General features: G+C 45.1%; 1 protein-coding gene across 1 annotated transcript in view; it reads left to right on the forward strand.

Annotated features, from left to right (window-relative positions):
• ITPK1 (inositol-tetrakisphosphate 1-kinase) overlaps window positions 1-15,975 on the forward strand; it is a 216,562-nt gene that overhangs the window by 187,007 nt on the left and 13,580 nt on the right. The window contains exons 5-9 of the mRNA XM_006133665.4: window positions 167-265; window positions 2,667-2,707; window positions 7,525-7,690; window positions 11,918-11,985; window positions 14,200-14,362. Coding sequence (XP_006133727.1) covers window positions 167-265; window positions 2,667-2,707; window positions 7,525-7,690; window positions 11,918-11,985; window positions 14,200-14,362 — 537 coding nt within the window. The remainder of the gene's footprint in view (window positions 1-166; window positions 266-2,666; window positions 2,708-7,524; window positions 7,691-11,917; window positions 11,986-14,199; window positions 14,363-15,975) is intronic.

Here is a 15,975-nt window from a genome sequence, read left to right on the forward strand (position 1 = left end):
AGTCCTAAATCAATATTTGGCAATTGATCTTTAATGTGCTTTGCTTGGTGGAATGACTAGGATGGAAAACAGCTACTAATGGAGAGAACAACATGACCTGAATTAGGAGGAAAAAGCCCTAGATCTCCATTTGACTTTTTTGGGGGGGTCTTTTTTTGTCTTGCAGATGAGAGGATCTGTTCACCTCCCTTTATGGAGCTGACAAGCTCCTGTGGAGAAGACACCTTGCAGCTCATAGAGAAGAATGGACTAACATTCCCATTCAGTATGTAAACAGGCTTTTATCACTTTTAGTATATTCTGAACATTCCTGCTTCAAGGCCACTGGTACCAATGTAGAACTGCATGTTTCTTTGTCAGGGACACTAGAACTTTTCTGTAACTAGCGCCATTAAATTGAACAGTTGATATGTGGAATAATGTGTCTCCCCATGGGCTTGTGAAGATCTCCCTGTGGATGTTCTCTACTGCAAACACCTCACTGCAGTAAACAAAGCCCCATTTCTGGGAAATGCTCACAATTTTAACAGCGTCTTGAACCTGCTCATGAGGTTGTTCCCACCAGCTGGGTTTGTTGTTTTTCTCCAGAGACTCATTTTTCCTTTGTCTGAAAATCCAGATGAAAAGTATGCCCTTTAAATGCCTAGAAGGTTAAAATAATAAACTGTGTAAGGCAGGTTTGAGGAGCGGCAGTCTTAGGGAGCTGCAGTAAGCTAATTGTTCCACTGTAACAGACACCTATACTGTGACTTTTTTTTTCCCTTTTCTCATTTGATCCCCTGTCTGCTCAGCCTCAGTCTCCTGCAGTACTTTGTATGGTACTGAGATTAAATTGAATTGTTGTACTGCATGGCTGCCCTCTTTTTACCAAAATAAGATGCAGATCTCATGAAGTTATACCATGAATCAGCAACTTCTAGCCAACTGAATGATTTCGATCCTCCAGTTCATTCACATGCAAAGACTGGCTAACAGCAGTGTGGCTCTGCAGCACTGAGGCGGTCAGACTGCAAAGCAGCAGTTCCCAGCCACTCATACTGCGGTTTTGCCAACCCCAAGTTCAATAGCTCAGTCAGGACCCCCACACACACCCAAAGCATGAGAGATTACATATATTGAGGGGGCTCTTTTTTAGTCTTTTTTTTTTATGTTCACCTGCCTATCCCGTGTGTGTGTGTGTGTGTGTGTGTGTGTGTGTGTGTGTGTGTGTGTGTGTGTGTGATGATAATTAGTGCTGTTCAGACTCTCAAATGTATTGAATAAGGAGAGTCCTCTCTGTAAGAGCTCCTATCCCCTGCAGAACAATTAATTCTGCCCCACTTCTCAAATCAGTCCTGCATTACACATCATAGCCCTGCATTTACCTCTCATATCAATTCCACCCTTGTAGCCTCACCTCTGTTTCTCCTGGGTTCTTCATCCTACTCTTCCAGATTGAGGTATTGGGGGGCGGGGTGTAACTGCAGCTGGTTTCCCTCCACCCTCTTGCCAGGCCTGGTGTTGCAGGGATGGAGAGGGGGAGCAGCAAACTGACCCATTGTTCAGAGCTGGGCAGACTGGAGCAGCTCTGAACTGCTGAGCTCTTTCTGCTCCCTCATGTGAGAATGCTGTGGGCTGATAAAGGGAGGGAGATAAAGCTCTACCAGCTTTGTGCAACAGCTCTGGATGGCTGCTCTTCGGCAGAAGGCAAATGGGGAAAGCAGTCATTCAGAATGGGTTGGCCCAAGAAGACTGGAGCTCTTCACCTGATGACATCAGGTGATTCACGAAGAAATCACAGAAGTTGAAAACACTGGCACTGCTATTTCAGGCTTTTATAACTGGTGCTTTGTGCTAGCTTCCCAACTAACTGATGAACTTGTGTGCTGAGCCCTAAGTGTTACTGCTGCCTGCCTTCCCTTGTGATCTGTGTGCTCTAATCCAGTGGTTTTCAAACTATGGATTGTGACCCAGTACTGGGTGGTGGAAGGCCAGGAATTGGTTCTCATTGCTGCAGGAGGATCAGGTGATCAGTGGGGGTGCTAAGGCAGGTTCCCTACCTGTCCTGGCACCACAGACTGTGCTATGCCCCCAGAAGTAGCCAGCAGCAGGCCTTGCTCCTAGGTGGGGGGGAGGGGAGAGAGCATAGGGCTCCGCGCACTGCCCCATTTTAAGTACTAGCTCCACACTCTCATTGGCTAGGAACCTGTTGCTGGCTGCTTCTAAGGCACAGCATGGTCTGTGATGTCAGGAAGCTGCTTAAGCTAAACCCCTCCTGCCACCACTCTGACACCCCCAAAGCCAGAGCCCCTCCTACATCCTAAAGCTCTCATCCTCAGCCCCACCCCAGAGCCCATAGTCAAATTATGTTGGATTGCAAGCATCAACAGTTTTCTTCAACCGGGTCATGAGAAAAAAACATTTGAAAATCACTGCTCTAATCCAGGGCATACTAACTCCAGTTCCAGAATAGCAGTTAAGAGACGTGTCTGGAGCAGTCCAGATCCACAGCAGTGAACAATACAATAGCGTTCAGGCAGAGACCGTGAGCTCTAGAAAATCTAGCTGGTCCCAGTGAGGCCTAAGTTTGGTGAAGTGCTGTATGGGTTGGGAACAGCTGTTATAGAGGACTTGTTATGTGGCTCACTTCATTCACTCTCCTTTTTTCTTTTTTTTTCCATTTACAGTCTGTAAAACTAGAGTGGCCCATGGAACCAACTCTCATGAGGTAAGTAGAAGAACTCTGGGGCTTCATCAGCTTAATCCCCTCCTAACTGCTGATGGGTTGGTTGGGAGCTCTGATGTGCAGTAATAGAATTATTTTTATCTCCCAAGCTACTTCACTACCACCCTTAAGTGACCTTACTTTCAGATACCTTTTGAAAGGCTACTGGGCTCGGTTTATGGCCCTCAAGCAGAAATTCCAAATCTAGCAGCAATGTGAGGCAACAGATCTTCCTTCTTCAATCTTCCTGTTAGTGGGAGATGAGGCCAATTGGGTCTTCTCCCCCTTATGTCTCAGCTTATTGTGTGGTACTCATAGTAAGAATTGGTTCTGAAATGTGTGTAAGCGGGGGAATGATCCCGCTATTGTTGGGGAACTTTTCTGGATTCTATACTACCCAGCTATGTCTACTCTGGCAGCTTCTTGCACAAGAACTGTTTTGTGGAAGAGTTCTTGCACAAAAAGTCTTCCACAGAGCGCGTCTACACTGGCATGTGCTTTTGCGAAAGAGCGTCTATGGCGGCGTGGACGCTTTCTTGCGCAAGAAAGCTCTGATGGCCATTTTAGCCATAGGGGTTTCTTGTGCAAGAAATTAATTTTGCCTGTCTACACTGCCTTCTTGCACAAGAGCTTCTGCACAAGAGGGCTTATTCCTTGTGGGGAGAGTAATAACTCTTCCAGAAGAAGCCCTGTTTTCCAACGCTAGACTGTAAATTTACTTGTGCAAGAATGCACGTGCAGTGTAGACACCCGGCAAGTTTTTGCACAAGAACAGCTGTTCTTGCACAAGAAGCCACCAGTGTAGATGTAGCCCCTCAGTGAAATGGACCAGTGAAAGGATCTGAGTCCCCGCTCCCACTTCTTTTACCCAAAGGCCTCCCTGACCCTAAGGGCTTCCTTTCCACTCTCCTGAGTAGAAGAGTTCTCAAAATCCCAACAAGGCTGGGCCCAGGTTTTCTGGGGCTTAATCCACTTAGGGCAGGGGCTAGGGTGTTCCCACTCGGGGGTGCTATCTTCACACTGGATGCGTTCTTGACCCACTGATCCTTACATACAGTTCAAAGCGAATACAATTTATTAAACAGCAACAGATTAAAAAGAAAAAAATTAAGGAAAAAATGAGAGCAGTTAAGAGAACACACAGTCCCACTCTGTAGCACAGAGACATCGCAAACCGCAGTCTGCAGCGTGTAAGGACCGTTCACAGTCTGTTCCTTATATGTCCCAGGGCTCTTTCTCAGGCCCTGGCTGTGCTGCAGAGGGGGCTGCAGGTTGGACATGCTTGCTCTGGCAGTGACCACATAGCCTCAGGCTCTGGGTGGCAGGACCCTTCTCCCAGTTGGAGTTACAATCCCTCTCCAAGTCTGGCCTGCAAGGTCTCTTGGCTGGTGGTGTCTCCCTGCCCAGAGCCTCTCCCCCCACTTTGCTGGTCCCAGCTGCTCACCACACCCAGCTGCAGACTAGGTTGCTTTGCCAGTCTCCAGCTCCTTGCATTGCTTCTCTGACCCCTTTGGTTCTCTGGTCACTGCAGGTCTGCCTCTCAGCACAGTTTGCACTCCTTGGGCTGTGTGTGTGGGGGGCTCTGTCACTGCAGGTCTGTGTCTTAGCACAGCTTGCTCTTTTTGCTGCTTCTTAGCGCTCTCTCCTTTTTTCTGAGACCCAGAAAATCCCAGCTCACACAGACGATGGGACCTGGCCTTCTAATTTCCTCATTGGCCTGTCCGACCTGTCAGTTGGGCTGACCTGGAGTGTTGGCCTCTTTCCATTGTCCCCGGGGACTGTCACTCTCATGGACCCTTCCCCTTTTGGTACTGGGAGCTGGCCAACAAAAAACTCCCACTGAGTTTTAATAAGAGGCTAACAGTCCCCTTACATATGGAGCCTTTGATCCTCTCTTTCAGGGTGGAAGGGCTGCCCAATTTCTTCTCTTTGGTGAGAAGTGGGTGGGGAGGAGAGGCAGCTCTCACACTCCTCTTCATGGCTAGGGGAAGGAAAAGGGAAAAGAAAATAGGCACAGAGCCACACATAGGCTCACCCCTTCATGAGGTGGAAGGGGGAGTGGAAAGGATTGCCTGGGAGAAGAACCTCCTTCCCTGCCCTGTCAGGGAGGTGGCCATAACTGAAATGACTATATTCCAGAGGAAAGTGAGTCTCTTGTGCATTTAACTAGCCATAAATATAGGGAACTGAGGTGAAGTACCCGCATCTTTTCCAGAATCTTGACCATAGAGGTGGAGAAACCCTATTTCAGTTTACTCTCCTATAGCTTTCCTTCCACCCTCCTCCTCCAAACCCACTATGAGAATCCAGGCCCTATTCCTTGTGAATGAAGGTTTCCTTTTTCCTTTCCTTATCTATGGCCACATATATGTTTCAAGATGCTTTCTAAAATCTGCTGCTGTTACCCCAGCACCTTTGAGAACGAAGGGCCCTGGAGCGAACTGCAGATCTAAAGGAACATGGCGCCTGTTCACAAAATGAGTGACCAGTATTCTCTGTTAAAGAGGTCATTATTTTTTTACATAGACCATACATCCTCTTTACAAAGACAAAAGGCACATAACTCCCAAAGGACCTTGTTTAAGGGAGTGCCAGATAGTTGCTGGCCACTCAGCTTTTCAGGTACTGCTCTGCTGGAGGAGATCTGATTTTTGTGACCCTGCTCCTGGCTCTACTATAACTGCCACATGAAATGCACAAAGCTTCAGTGCCCAATGAGTAAAGCTTGGACTTTCAGTGCTTTGATGATCCCCTCCTTGCCATTCTCATGAAAAGTACTGACTTATTTAAGTTTTCTGCTAGCATCCCATCATCTGCAAGATGTGATGCTCGAATAGAGTTATACTGCTGTGGCTTTTCATGGAAGCTGATTATTAGTGCACAGGTTGGTGTCCTCAGCAATGCCTGAGGTCCTGCATGACACTTCAGTCCCTCTGGCGTAGACCCATTTTTGAAGTTGCCACATTCCTAGGGGGAGTATTAGGGCTCATTTACTATCTGATGGCAGTCTGTCCTGTCATAGCTGTATGTGGGAAATGGCTGCTCAAGAAGCATGGGATGTTGTGTTTGATGAAAGTAGCATGTCAAGTGGCTTGAGCACAGGATCGGAAGGAAGTAATTATAGTTCATTGTCCTCTCTGATGCCTTAGGCAAAATGCTGACCCTCCCTGTACAATCCTGGGGTTGTATATGGAGGCCCCACCCAGTTTGGTTACAGACGACTACTTGCAGAGGTGATTAGCATGCACAAATAAGATAGGCTGCTAAGTAGTAGAATAACGATCGAGTAAAAAACTCAGTTGCAAATAGGCATTGGCTACATGCACTAACTTTCACTCAGAAAATGGTAGAGAATCTCCTGTTTGTTTACACATGCAGATAATTATATAATTTAATATGGTCTGCCAGATATAGAAGAAAACAGAATAATAAACAGATAGACAAACATGTTCTCAGCCTTTTAGTTATAAGTTTATACTCATTCCATTGCTTATCTTATCTAGATTTTTGCCTGTTTTTTAAAGTATTGCTTTTTGTTGAAATATTTATCATCTTATTATACAGGAATGAAGTAGAAAGCTAACATGAATTCAAATATAGCTTCACAAACTAAGAGTACAATGTAAATCAAATAGAGAAGTACACATAGAGGAGAAAGTGTTCCATGGAGTGTCATTTGTAAAATCCCTTCGGTTATCCTGACTTTGCTGAAATCTAGCTAATTGTGGAATGCAAGCAAGGAGTCAGAGAGTTTATGATGAGAAATGGCAATCTAGTTTGAGGGGGATTCAGTCAGGACTCATAGACTGTGTTTTGAACTCTGCCATTGTGACCTAGGACTAATCACTAAAACTCTGTGGGCATTATTCTGGACTAAGCTGAACTCAAGAGAAAAACTAGTAGTCCCTCTCCCAAGAGACAAGATCATGGATCACTGCAGCCAGGGTTTTGCCCGCAAGGAGAGGGCATAGCCTTAAAGCTAATTAAAGATTTTAATGAGATTTCTGACCAGTGACTTAACCAGGGTGCCCAAGTATAGTCGAATATCATGTGATATGGATTCTGGTGGCTCTACAGAGTGTGTCCTTTACCCGTCAGCATCACTTCCATCTTACAAGGGCTAGGTTTGAGCCAGCTGCTCTTCCTCATTGAGCCCATAAATAAATGGCTTTCTCTGTGGCGTATTTCTTCCCAGCCTGTGTCACTCATCTAACAGGGCTCTTCATTTGGGTTGAAACCTGAACCAAGGCAAATGTTGGCTGAGCATTTCTTAGCAGTGAAGGTGGTTAGATTCAGAGAGAATTTGTCAGTGAAGCGGCAGAAACCCCAGTTGATTGGAAGATTTAAAACTGGACCAAACCATCTTTTTAGAGAAACAGCTGAACCTCATTGGCAAAGAGGGTCAGGATGACCTGATGCCTGCCTCTATTTTTCCATATCTCTAATTCCCTGCATAATCTGATGGGTATTTTCCAGGTTCTGTCACTCAGGTATTTTATTGATTTTTAAATTAAAAATGAAATTGAGATGCTTGCATAACTGAGAATGATCAAATGCTATTCTACATATTTAAAAGAATCTTAATTTAAAATGATGTGTGCAACTGAAAGCTGTGCTGATAACACCCTTAGGGACTTAGGCTTATTGCTGCAGTAAATGTAATAAAAGAGAAGCTAGTTGCTGAGAGGGGATTGCTCTTGGTGATTATCCCTGAATAGATTTTCTCCCACATCACATAGTTCAACCAGACAACAGAAAAATGGGAAATAAATGAAAGCTCAAATCCTTGTGGAGAGAACTGTTTGCATTTTGTATTTCAGATGGCAATCATATTCAACCAAGAAGGCCTCAAGGCCATCCGGCCCCCCTGTGTGATTCAGAGTTTCATCAATCACAACGCTGTGCTGTATAAAGTGTTTGTGGTCGGGGAGTCCTACACTGTGGTAAAAAGACCATCTTTAAAGAACTTCTCAGCAGGCATTTCAGGTAAAGTGCCTGCATGCACCAGCTGAACTGCTAGCAAGTGCTCAGAGGCCTTTGGCGGCAGAGTTCCTGAATGAAAAATGTTTTTGAATAGGCTGCTAAAATTAAAGCATCTGCTTTTTTTACATGCTGTACTTCCTCCTCTGTGTTATTTCAACAGGAAGGGAGATAACTCATCTGCACTGGAATACATATTGTTATAGTAAATGTTTGTGAAATTAACCTGAATCTTCAATCTGTTAAAAGCTGTGTTTTATGTCATTGTGGAAGTGGAGAAAGGTGCTTTACTAGAAACTCTCTAAACACTCAGTATTTCCATTTGTCATTTGCTCTTGAGTTATAATGGCAAGATAGAGGGAAATTCCTGGATTCCATCAATTTGGAACTTCCTGCCCCGACTTTACCTTGTTCATTTTGTGTGTGTGTTTAAAGTACGAACAGTTGAGTTCTCCCGTGCAGGAGCCTCTTGGTTTATAGATGTAAAGGCCAGTTCTTGAAATTCTCAGGGAAAATAGTTGATTATTTTCATTTGGTTCCACTTGGCAACTATTTTTGGGATAAGCAGAATAGAACTACTTGGCTAATAGTCCTCCTGTAGTTATCAATAGCTACAGTTATAAATCAACACAAGTTTGAAGGGTATTAATTGAGTCTGCTGGAATTTCCTTTTTGGAAGAAGAACAGCTTTCTGTTGGGAAGACTGAGGAATTGAGAACTACATTCATTTGATCATAGGAATCAGAAAAAGTTTAGCAATGGGACTAGTATGAAAGAAATAGTGAAATTAGCATTAGGGAAATGTACTGAAGTATCAACTAATTTTAAGGCATGTGTATGAAGGACAGTGCATTAATGCAGACATTTAGGTTAGTAGTCTAATATTTTAAAGATACTTTGAACCCCTTTTAAAAATGAAATTTGCACACTGGTTTGAATGAATCTCTGGATTCCAAGTCTGGATTTCTTGGCTCAAAATCCACTGCTGGCAAGGGACATGTTAGAAACAAGGGATCAAGCAGGTCTGACTGTTTCAAGAGTCTGCAGTAGCTGACTACAGAAATGTGAATCCTTATAGAGTAGGAGCAGAGTCAGGATATTTGAATTTCTGCTGCTTGGCCCTAGCTCAGGGGTGGGCAAGATACTGCCTGCCAAGCCTTTTGATCTGGCCTGCGCCTGCCCCTGCAGTCAAAGTGGCTAACTGCTCCCTGTGACTCTATGCTGTGGTGTGGTGGGGGAGGAAGAGGCTTCAATAGGCTCTCCCCCCTTCCCCCCCCATCTCTGTTTCTGTTGGCTGGAAACCTGCCAATAGGTGCCAAGAGATTTTGCTGGAGGGGGCAGCCTCCTCCCCCACAGCTCAGAGAGCCAGTCAGTGGTCTGGGGCTGCTGGCTGGAAGTTGCCTAGGTGTAAGCACCTCTTGCCAGAGCCTGCCGTGGGTACTCTTCTGCTTCCCTCCCAGACCCTGCAGCCCCTCCTAAACCCCTTCCCAGACCAGAATCTTCTCTTGCACCCATACCCCCTCTTGGACCCAGCACTCCATTCCCTTCCATCAAGCTAGAAAGCAGTATTCAAGATTAGAGGCAGGTGGTAATCTTAGATTTAATTCATCTGTGGCCTTTTTTCAGTGGGGCTCAGCAGTGGTCTCTCCCAGAGATGGGGTGCTCAGCAGCTCTGAAAATCAGCAAGGGTGTGCTTAGCTATCCATAACCATGCACATCCCTGAGATGCATGGGCAGCTTAGAGTTACACTTGGGCAAAGATGTAAATAGACCCTCTGCACTCTCCCTATCACAGACTTTTCATCCTCTCCTAAACTTCTCCCCCAGGCCATAATTCTCTCTTGCACCATATCCTCTACCAGACCCTGCACTCCAATCCTCTGCCTCTAGGTCTCAGTTCCCCTCCTTCACTCAAACTCCCTTTCAGACCCCACACCTTCTCCTGCACTCCAGTCCCCTAATCTGATCTCCCTTCTGTACCCAACCTCCATCCCAGGCCCCACTTACCAAAATCTTACCAAAAGCCTTCCCCATCAAGAATTATTGCCTGCCCACTGCCTTAGCCCCTGAGCATTACTTCCTCCTTCAGTGATTAGCACTGGAACAAGAAGAATGAAGCTGGCCAGACAGCATCCTTACTAGAGAGCTTTTGGGAGGTTTGTCATTTTCCTTCAGGGGCTTGTGGGAGGTTTGCCTTTTTCCTTCAGGGGCTGCTTCTTTGCTTCTGCCTTTTTTCGTGCTCCCTGCACTCCTGTCTGGCATTCTTTCCTCTGGCTAGAAGGATTGCATTGGTTAGAAAGGTCATGTGGAACTCTAGAAGGGATGAGTCTCTTTTGAAACAATAACTTGGGACTTACCTTGACATTCACTTTATTTAAAAAGCTTATATTTTAAAGTGCATCTTGCATTGTGTTTTCCTGAGGCGAAGGGCCTCAGCTCTGCAGTTAAACTCCAAGTCTTTGCAGTGGGATTTTTCTGCCTCAGCTAGGTCAGATTTGGTTGTGTCCCGCCATTTTTGCCCAAGTGTAACTCTAAGCTTCCCATGCTTCTCAGGGATGTGCATGGTTATGGATAGCTAAGCACACCCTTGCTGACTTTCAGAGCTGCTGAGCACCCCATCTCTGGAAGAGACCACTGCTGAGCCCCACTGAAAAAAGGCCACAGATGAATTAAATCTAGGACTTACCACCTGCCTCTAATCTTGAATACCGCTTTCTAGCTTGTTGCCAAAGCTCACAGATTGTTTTTGCTTTGCCTCCTGTGATTCCTGCATCTTTCCTATGATGAAGTACAACAATCCTGTGGCTGATTAGCTGCCTTGGTCCAGTCTGAAGAGGGAGCAGCCCCATAGAAATATACCTTATATCACACAGCAAATGTGTGATAACCCTACACATTCAGCACTCCGTGTGCTTTGGTGCTGTTCCAGATTGACTTCTGGCTTTACGTACACAGGGTGGTGGCCTCTGGTAAGCCCAAGAGAACAGGTTGTCATGATGGAAAGCTATCACAACATCCCCTCTCCTGGAGGGGCCCTGTAGGAGAGTAAATTGCCTTTCGGGGGGGGGGGAAGGGGGTTGCAGGGCCAGAGGATGTGCTAATATAGTGGCTCTCAAACAGTGGGTCAGGACACCAAAGTGGGTCATGCCTCTCTTTCATTGGGGTCACTAGGGCTGGCTTAGGTTTTGGTTTGGCTCCAGGAAGTCTGAGTTCCATCACCCAGGCTTGAGACTTGGGCATCAGGGCTTAAGTTACAGGACCCCTACCTGGGACTGAAGCCCTTTGGCCCCAGCCCCCATTGCAGGGGCAGAACTCAAGCTGGCTCGGACTTCAGTCTCTCCTTCCTGGGGGGATTTAGTATTTTTTATTGTCAGCAGGGGATCATGGTGCAATGCAGTCTGAGAACCCCTGTGCTAATACAATTCCCTGAACAGCCTCCATAGCAGGGCTGCTGTGGTGTCTTCAAATTAAAGGCCCTTCCTGCCTGTGAGTAGAATCCCTAAGGGAATCTAGGTGGCAACAAGACTGCTTACCCTCCTCTGGGTCATGGGGGTCCACCTTGGGTACAGAGAGGTATAATTTACATGTCCCCTGCACTTACTTGAGTGTCTCTAGTCCAACCGTAAAATATTCTCTCCCCCCCCCCCCCATCTGTCATGTAAATGAAATCTTGTACATTTCCAGTTGAATGGTTACTTTAATTCCTAACAATGTCCTACGAATGATTTAATTATCTTACAGAAAATATTCTTTAATGAACTTGACTGCAGAAACAGTTCTGTATTTTACCCTCACAGGCAGACACACACTTTACCTGTTCTATGTCTTCACATTTGGAAGCTGTGTGGGACTCAGACTAGGTTTTCTGTCATGGGCAGGTGCCTAGGTGCAAGAAGAAGCCTTGCATGACAGAGCTGTCATCTTAGTATATGTGTGACATGCCTAGGTGGCCCATAACTGGGATTCATTAACAAATTTGGTCTGGTGGTTGGGTCATTGGCTTCCCCAGCTTGGGCCAGAGACTCAGAGAGATTGTAATATGAAGGCTAATCCATGCCCCCCCCCCCCCCCCCCCCCCCCCCCACACACGATAACATAAAGATGTTTTCAGCTATTGAGCAGGATTAATTCCCTGGGCTGCACTGCCACCTAGTGTTACATATGGTATAAACAAATCTTCTAAAAATTTAAATCCAAGTGCTAATTCATTTATAATTTCCTTTTTAATTGCAGATAGAGAATCAATATTTTTCAACAGCCACAATGTGTCGAAGCCAGAATCCTCCTCTGTCTTAACAGCAGTAAGTACTCAAGTCTGACAGAAAACTAATCTCTTAAACTATTAATAAATAGTGGTGACTCTTGCATATAAATTATGCTGTTAGCTCCCGGCTAGTAAATTGACATTGTTTGCTGCTTAGAACCAGCATAATTTAAAGCATCCTTTAATATCCCTTACAAAGTTTTTCTCCTTTCTGTTGTGGAAGCAGAAATGCTGCTGCATGTCTGTCTGTCTGCTGCTTTGTGGCATTTTACCTCAAATGAAAGCTAGTCCAGCTGGGGAAAGGAAAGGTCTTGAGTAATCATTTCTAGTACCTTTCATCTCATGAGAGCTTGATAAGCCTTACTGAATCCTTTAAGCACTCCTGTGAGGTAAGGCAATGTTATCCCCATTTGACAAACAGGGAAAATGCAAAGCAGAGAAGTCAAGGGAGTTGCCCAAGCATCTATGCACTCCTGAGCTCGGTCCAGTAGGCCTCCCCTATTTCTTTGACAGAGTACCCTAACTCCAAACACACCCTTACTGTGTTTGTCTAGCGCTGTTAATAGCTATGGTAAGACCATCTCCTGTATGGTGCTGAGCACTCTCAACTCCCTTTGAAATAGTCTAGCAGGACTGGGCCTGTAGTGTGTTTCCATATTCTTCTCTTTTTTGTCTAGTTGGTTTGTAGTCAGAAGATTAACTTAGTGACTAAAGTACCACTAATTGGCACGCTAAATGTTATTGGTGACAATGAATTAATCATAAATCCCTTCCAGTGGCTAAATTTTGTGATGAGTTAATGTTTATGCTTATGTTTTGGATGCGTACACAGCTGTTCTATACACAAAACTGTACTTGTATGGCTCAGTCTCTTTGCTAAGAAATGAGGGAGGTTAAATTTCACCTTCAAAGTGACCTGAGACTTCTAACCCATACAAGAGACCTCTCTTATTAAGTCACTGTCCTGAGCAGTGCCCCAAAACACTGAGCAAAGTAGTAATGCACCTTAACATCTTCTCTTAAGTAATTCTCCTTGTCAGCCATTTATCAATCCCTGCAGACGAGTTTAATTTTATATTGGCTTAACAAATGCACTATGGCAGAGCTCTGGCTGTGCCACTTCTGGCAGATAGTGTTTGGCCTCAGAGGCTCGCTGTGTCCCACCACATGGCCTCTTTCTCTTCAGGAGAGGGAGGGTTCACAGCCTACTGAGCCATACTCATCACAGGCTAGTCCATAATATGGGGGTGAAACCCCTCTAGTCCTGGTCTCCCTAGCTAGGGACAGACTCTGTACTGGTGTGAGAAGGGCTAGGGGAGAAACCTGGGCCCACCCACTATTCCGGGTTCCAGCCCAGGGACCCTAATGCAGCAGTAACAGATGGGGTTTGTTTTACTCCTCATCTGGCAACTACTTCCGTGGGCCACTTCCCCAAACAATCCCTCCCTGTGCCTTTCCTCTGGTACCTGAGCAATTTATCCTGCTCCTCCAACACACTCTTCCTGCCATGCAGATTCCAGCTCTCACCTAGACTCCTCTCCCTCTCAGTTCTTTGGCTGCTGCTTGCTTTATGCATGCCTCTGAACTACCAGAAGAGGAACCCTTTTAAACCAGTTTCAACTGGTTCTTGATTGGCCCCAGGTGGTCTGATTAGCCTGCCTGCTTAGCTGGGCAAGGCTCCTAATTAGCACCAGGTGTTCTAACTGGCCTGATTGCTCTGACTGCTTCTGGAAAGTTCCTACTAGTTCTAGGCCAGCCCCTGCCAGTTTACCCAGGGGAAAAAAGACCGCCTTAATCTAGGGCTCACATTGTATGCCTCTGACCCGACCTTGTTACAGTACAGGATGAAAGGCAGAAAAGCTGCAGTGCAGAAGCAGAGGCTTCGCTTTTCTTTTTCTTTTAAAATTTATGTCTAATATTTAAGATACTGGGCCTAATTCTCCATTCAGTTTTGTGTTGGTGTGTGTATCCATTGATCTCCATGGAATTACGTCAGTGTAAAATCAGTTTAACAAATAGAGAATCAAGCTCTTCTGTTGTACTCTGTGAGTCTGATTTTTAATATATACCGGATGCAGAATCACAGAAAAGTTCTTTTGGCTTCTTTCGTTCATTCTTTCGTGCAATGGGCTTCCCTGCAGTTGGGTCCTAGAGGATGTAGAACAGGGAAGCTCTGTAAATAATACATACACTGAAAAGAGAGCCCACTTCAGAGCCCCTCAGTGGTTTCTCTTTGTCTTTTTCACTGTAGCTGGATAAAATCGAAGGTGTGTTTGAACGGCCAAATGATGACGTCATCCGGGAGATATCCAAGGCACTGAGACAGGCGCTGGGGGTTTCCCTCTTTGGGATTGACATTATCATTAACAATCAAACTGGCCAGCATGCAGTCATTGATATCAATGCATTCCCAGGTAAGAGAGACCTTTCAGTTTTCATTAAGCTGTATGGATGCCATATTGTGTGCATTGAGTGTGAACTAGTATTGCGTGTCCATGGACGTCACTCAGATGGCTGTCTCTCAAAGTAAGAAAGAGTATAGCAGAAGGCAGATTATCCTGCAATCCAGTGGTAGCAATTGATTCCTCATCTAACATTTCAACGGCACAAGTAGTAATTGGAGCTGTAGGCTCAGGACGGGCAGTGTGTGGCTGGATAGCCAGTGATACTCCATGGCTGTCATCCTCTTCCATACAGGCCCCTTTGGACCTCAACATGCACTGCTTCATATGTAGTCACATGGAAGACCACTGGTGTACTGCGTAGCAGGACCTGATCTATCAAGGGTTGCACCCTAGCCCTAACAGTGCAGGTGGCTGCAGTGTGTTCGGTTTTAAACAGGTTCCCAAGGGTGGCCCTCTTTTGGGCTCTCTGATCCCAAGACATTGCTTGTTAGGAAACTTTCAACCCTCAGTCTGCTACACTCAACAATCTGTCCCTGTGCAATACATTTAAAAGATATCCATTTTGTGGGGAATTAGGAGCCACAACTGGGAATAGTTGATATGAGAAAGATGCTGGAATCCTAGGAGCACAGAAATTGCCGTAGCAGATCACCCAGCATTCCATCTAGTTCTGTATCCTAATGAGTTGCTGTAGTTGAGTGTTTCTTAAACTTTTTGAGACCACGGCACACCAAACAATAGTATTTTTTTATGCGGAACACCTATGAACATTTTCTTAAAAAAATAATTGTTGTCAGACCAAAAAAAGACAAAAACAATGAAGAGGTCACGGCATACCTGTGAGTTTAAGAAACACTGCTGTAGTTGAACCCTGAATTATAACAATATTCATAATCAGGTTTAATTTGATATTTTTCTCCTTGTCCTGCTAGTGCAGGATACAGCTCAGAAACCAGAAAAAATACTTTCCAACCTGTGGAACATCTGAATCAGTATTGCGTGGGTCAGGCCAATGAATGCATCATCCATAGCTCAGGAGCTATTGCCTTGTGTCTGATTTTCATTTGACATCTTGATCTTATTAGTGGTGTTAGCTTCATGTGACTTATGCAAGACTATTTAAATCCTGGTGGATGTTCCACTACAATGGGTTTCACATTTTTGTAATAGTGTAGAGCACGTCTAAAAATAGAGATCCTGTCACAAACCAGCTCCTTCCTAATCTTTCAGTCCTGATTCCTCTTCTCTCTGAGAAGTAGGTAGAACTACAGGATCTTGATGAAAATGAAGTCATTTTAATGTGATGGATGTCAGTATTGGATCTGATCCCCTCCTGTTGGATCTGTGTTGTCTTTCCTCACCATAAATACAAGACTTTCTTTTTAAACATCTGATCTCTCCATGTTTGTCTGCAATTCCCCAGCTACTCTTTAGGATTCTCTGCCACATGGTTCTGCCCTTTTTCATGTTTCCCACGCTCCTGGTGTTCATGTGAGCTATAAACAAATGACAAAATATTTGAAAAAAAGTGTAGTGCAGAGCATCAAGTGTGATTTTCAGTGGTGCTTCTAATCACCTAAACTTCAACCTCTCTTCTCTCCTGCTGAGTCCCGGATAGGGTG

Source organism: Pelodiscus sinensis, chromosome 4 (assembly GCF_049634645.1).
Source record: "Pelodiscus sinensis isolate JC-2024 chromosome 4, ASM4963464v1, whole genome shotgun sequence".
In the NCBI taxonomy this organism is placed as follows: Eukaryota; Metazoa; Chordata; order Testudines; family Trionychidae; genus Pelodiscus; species Pelodiscus sinensis.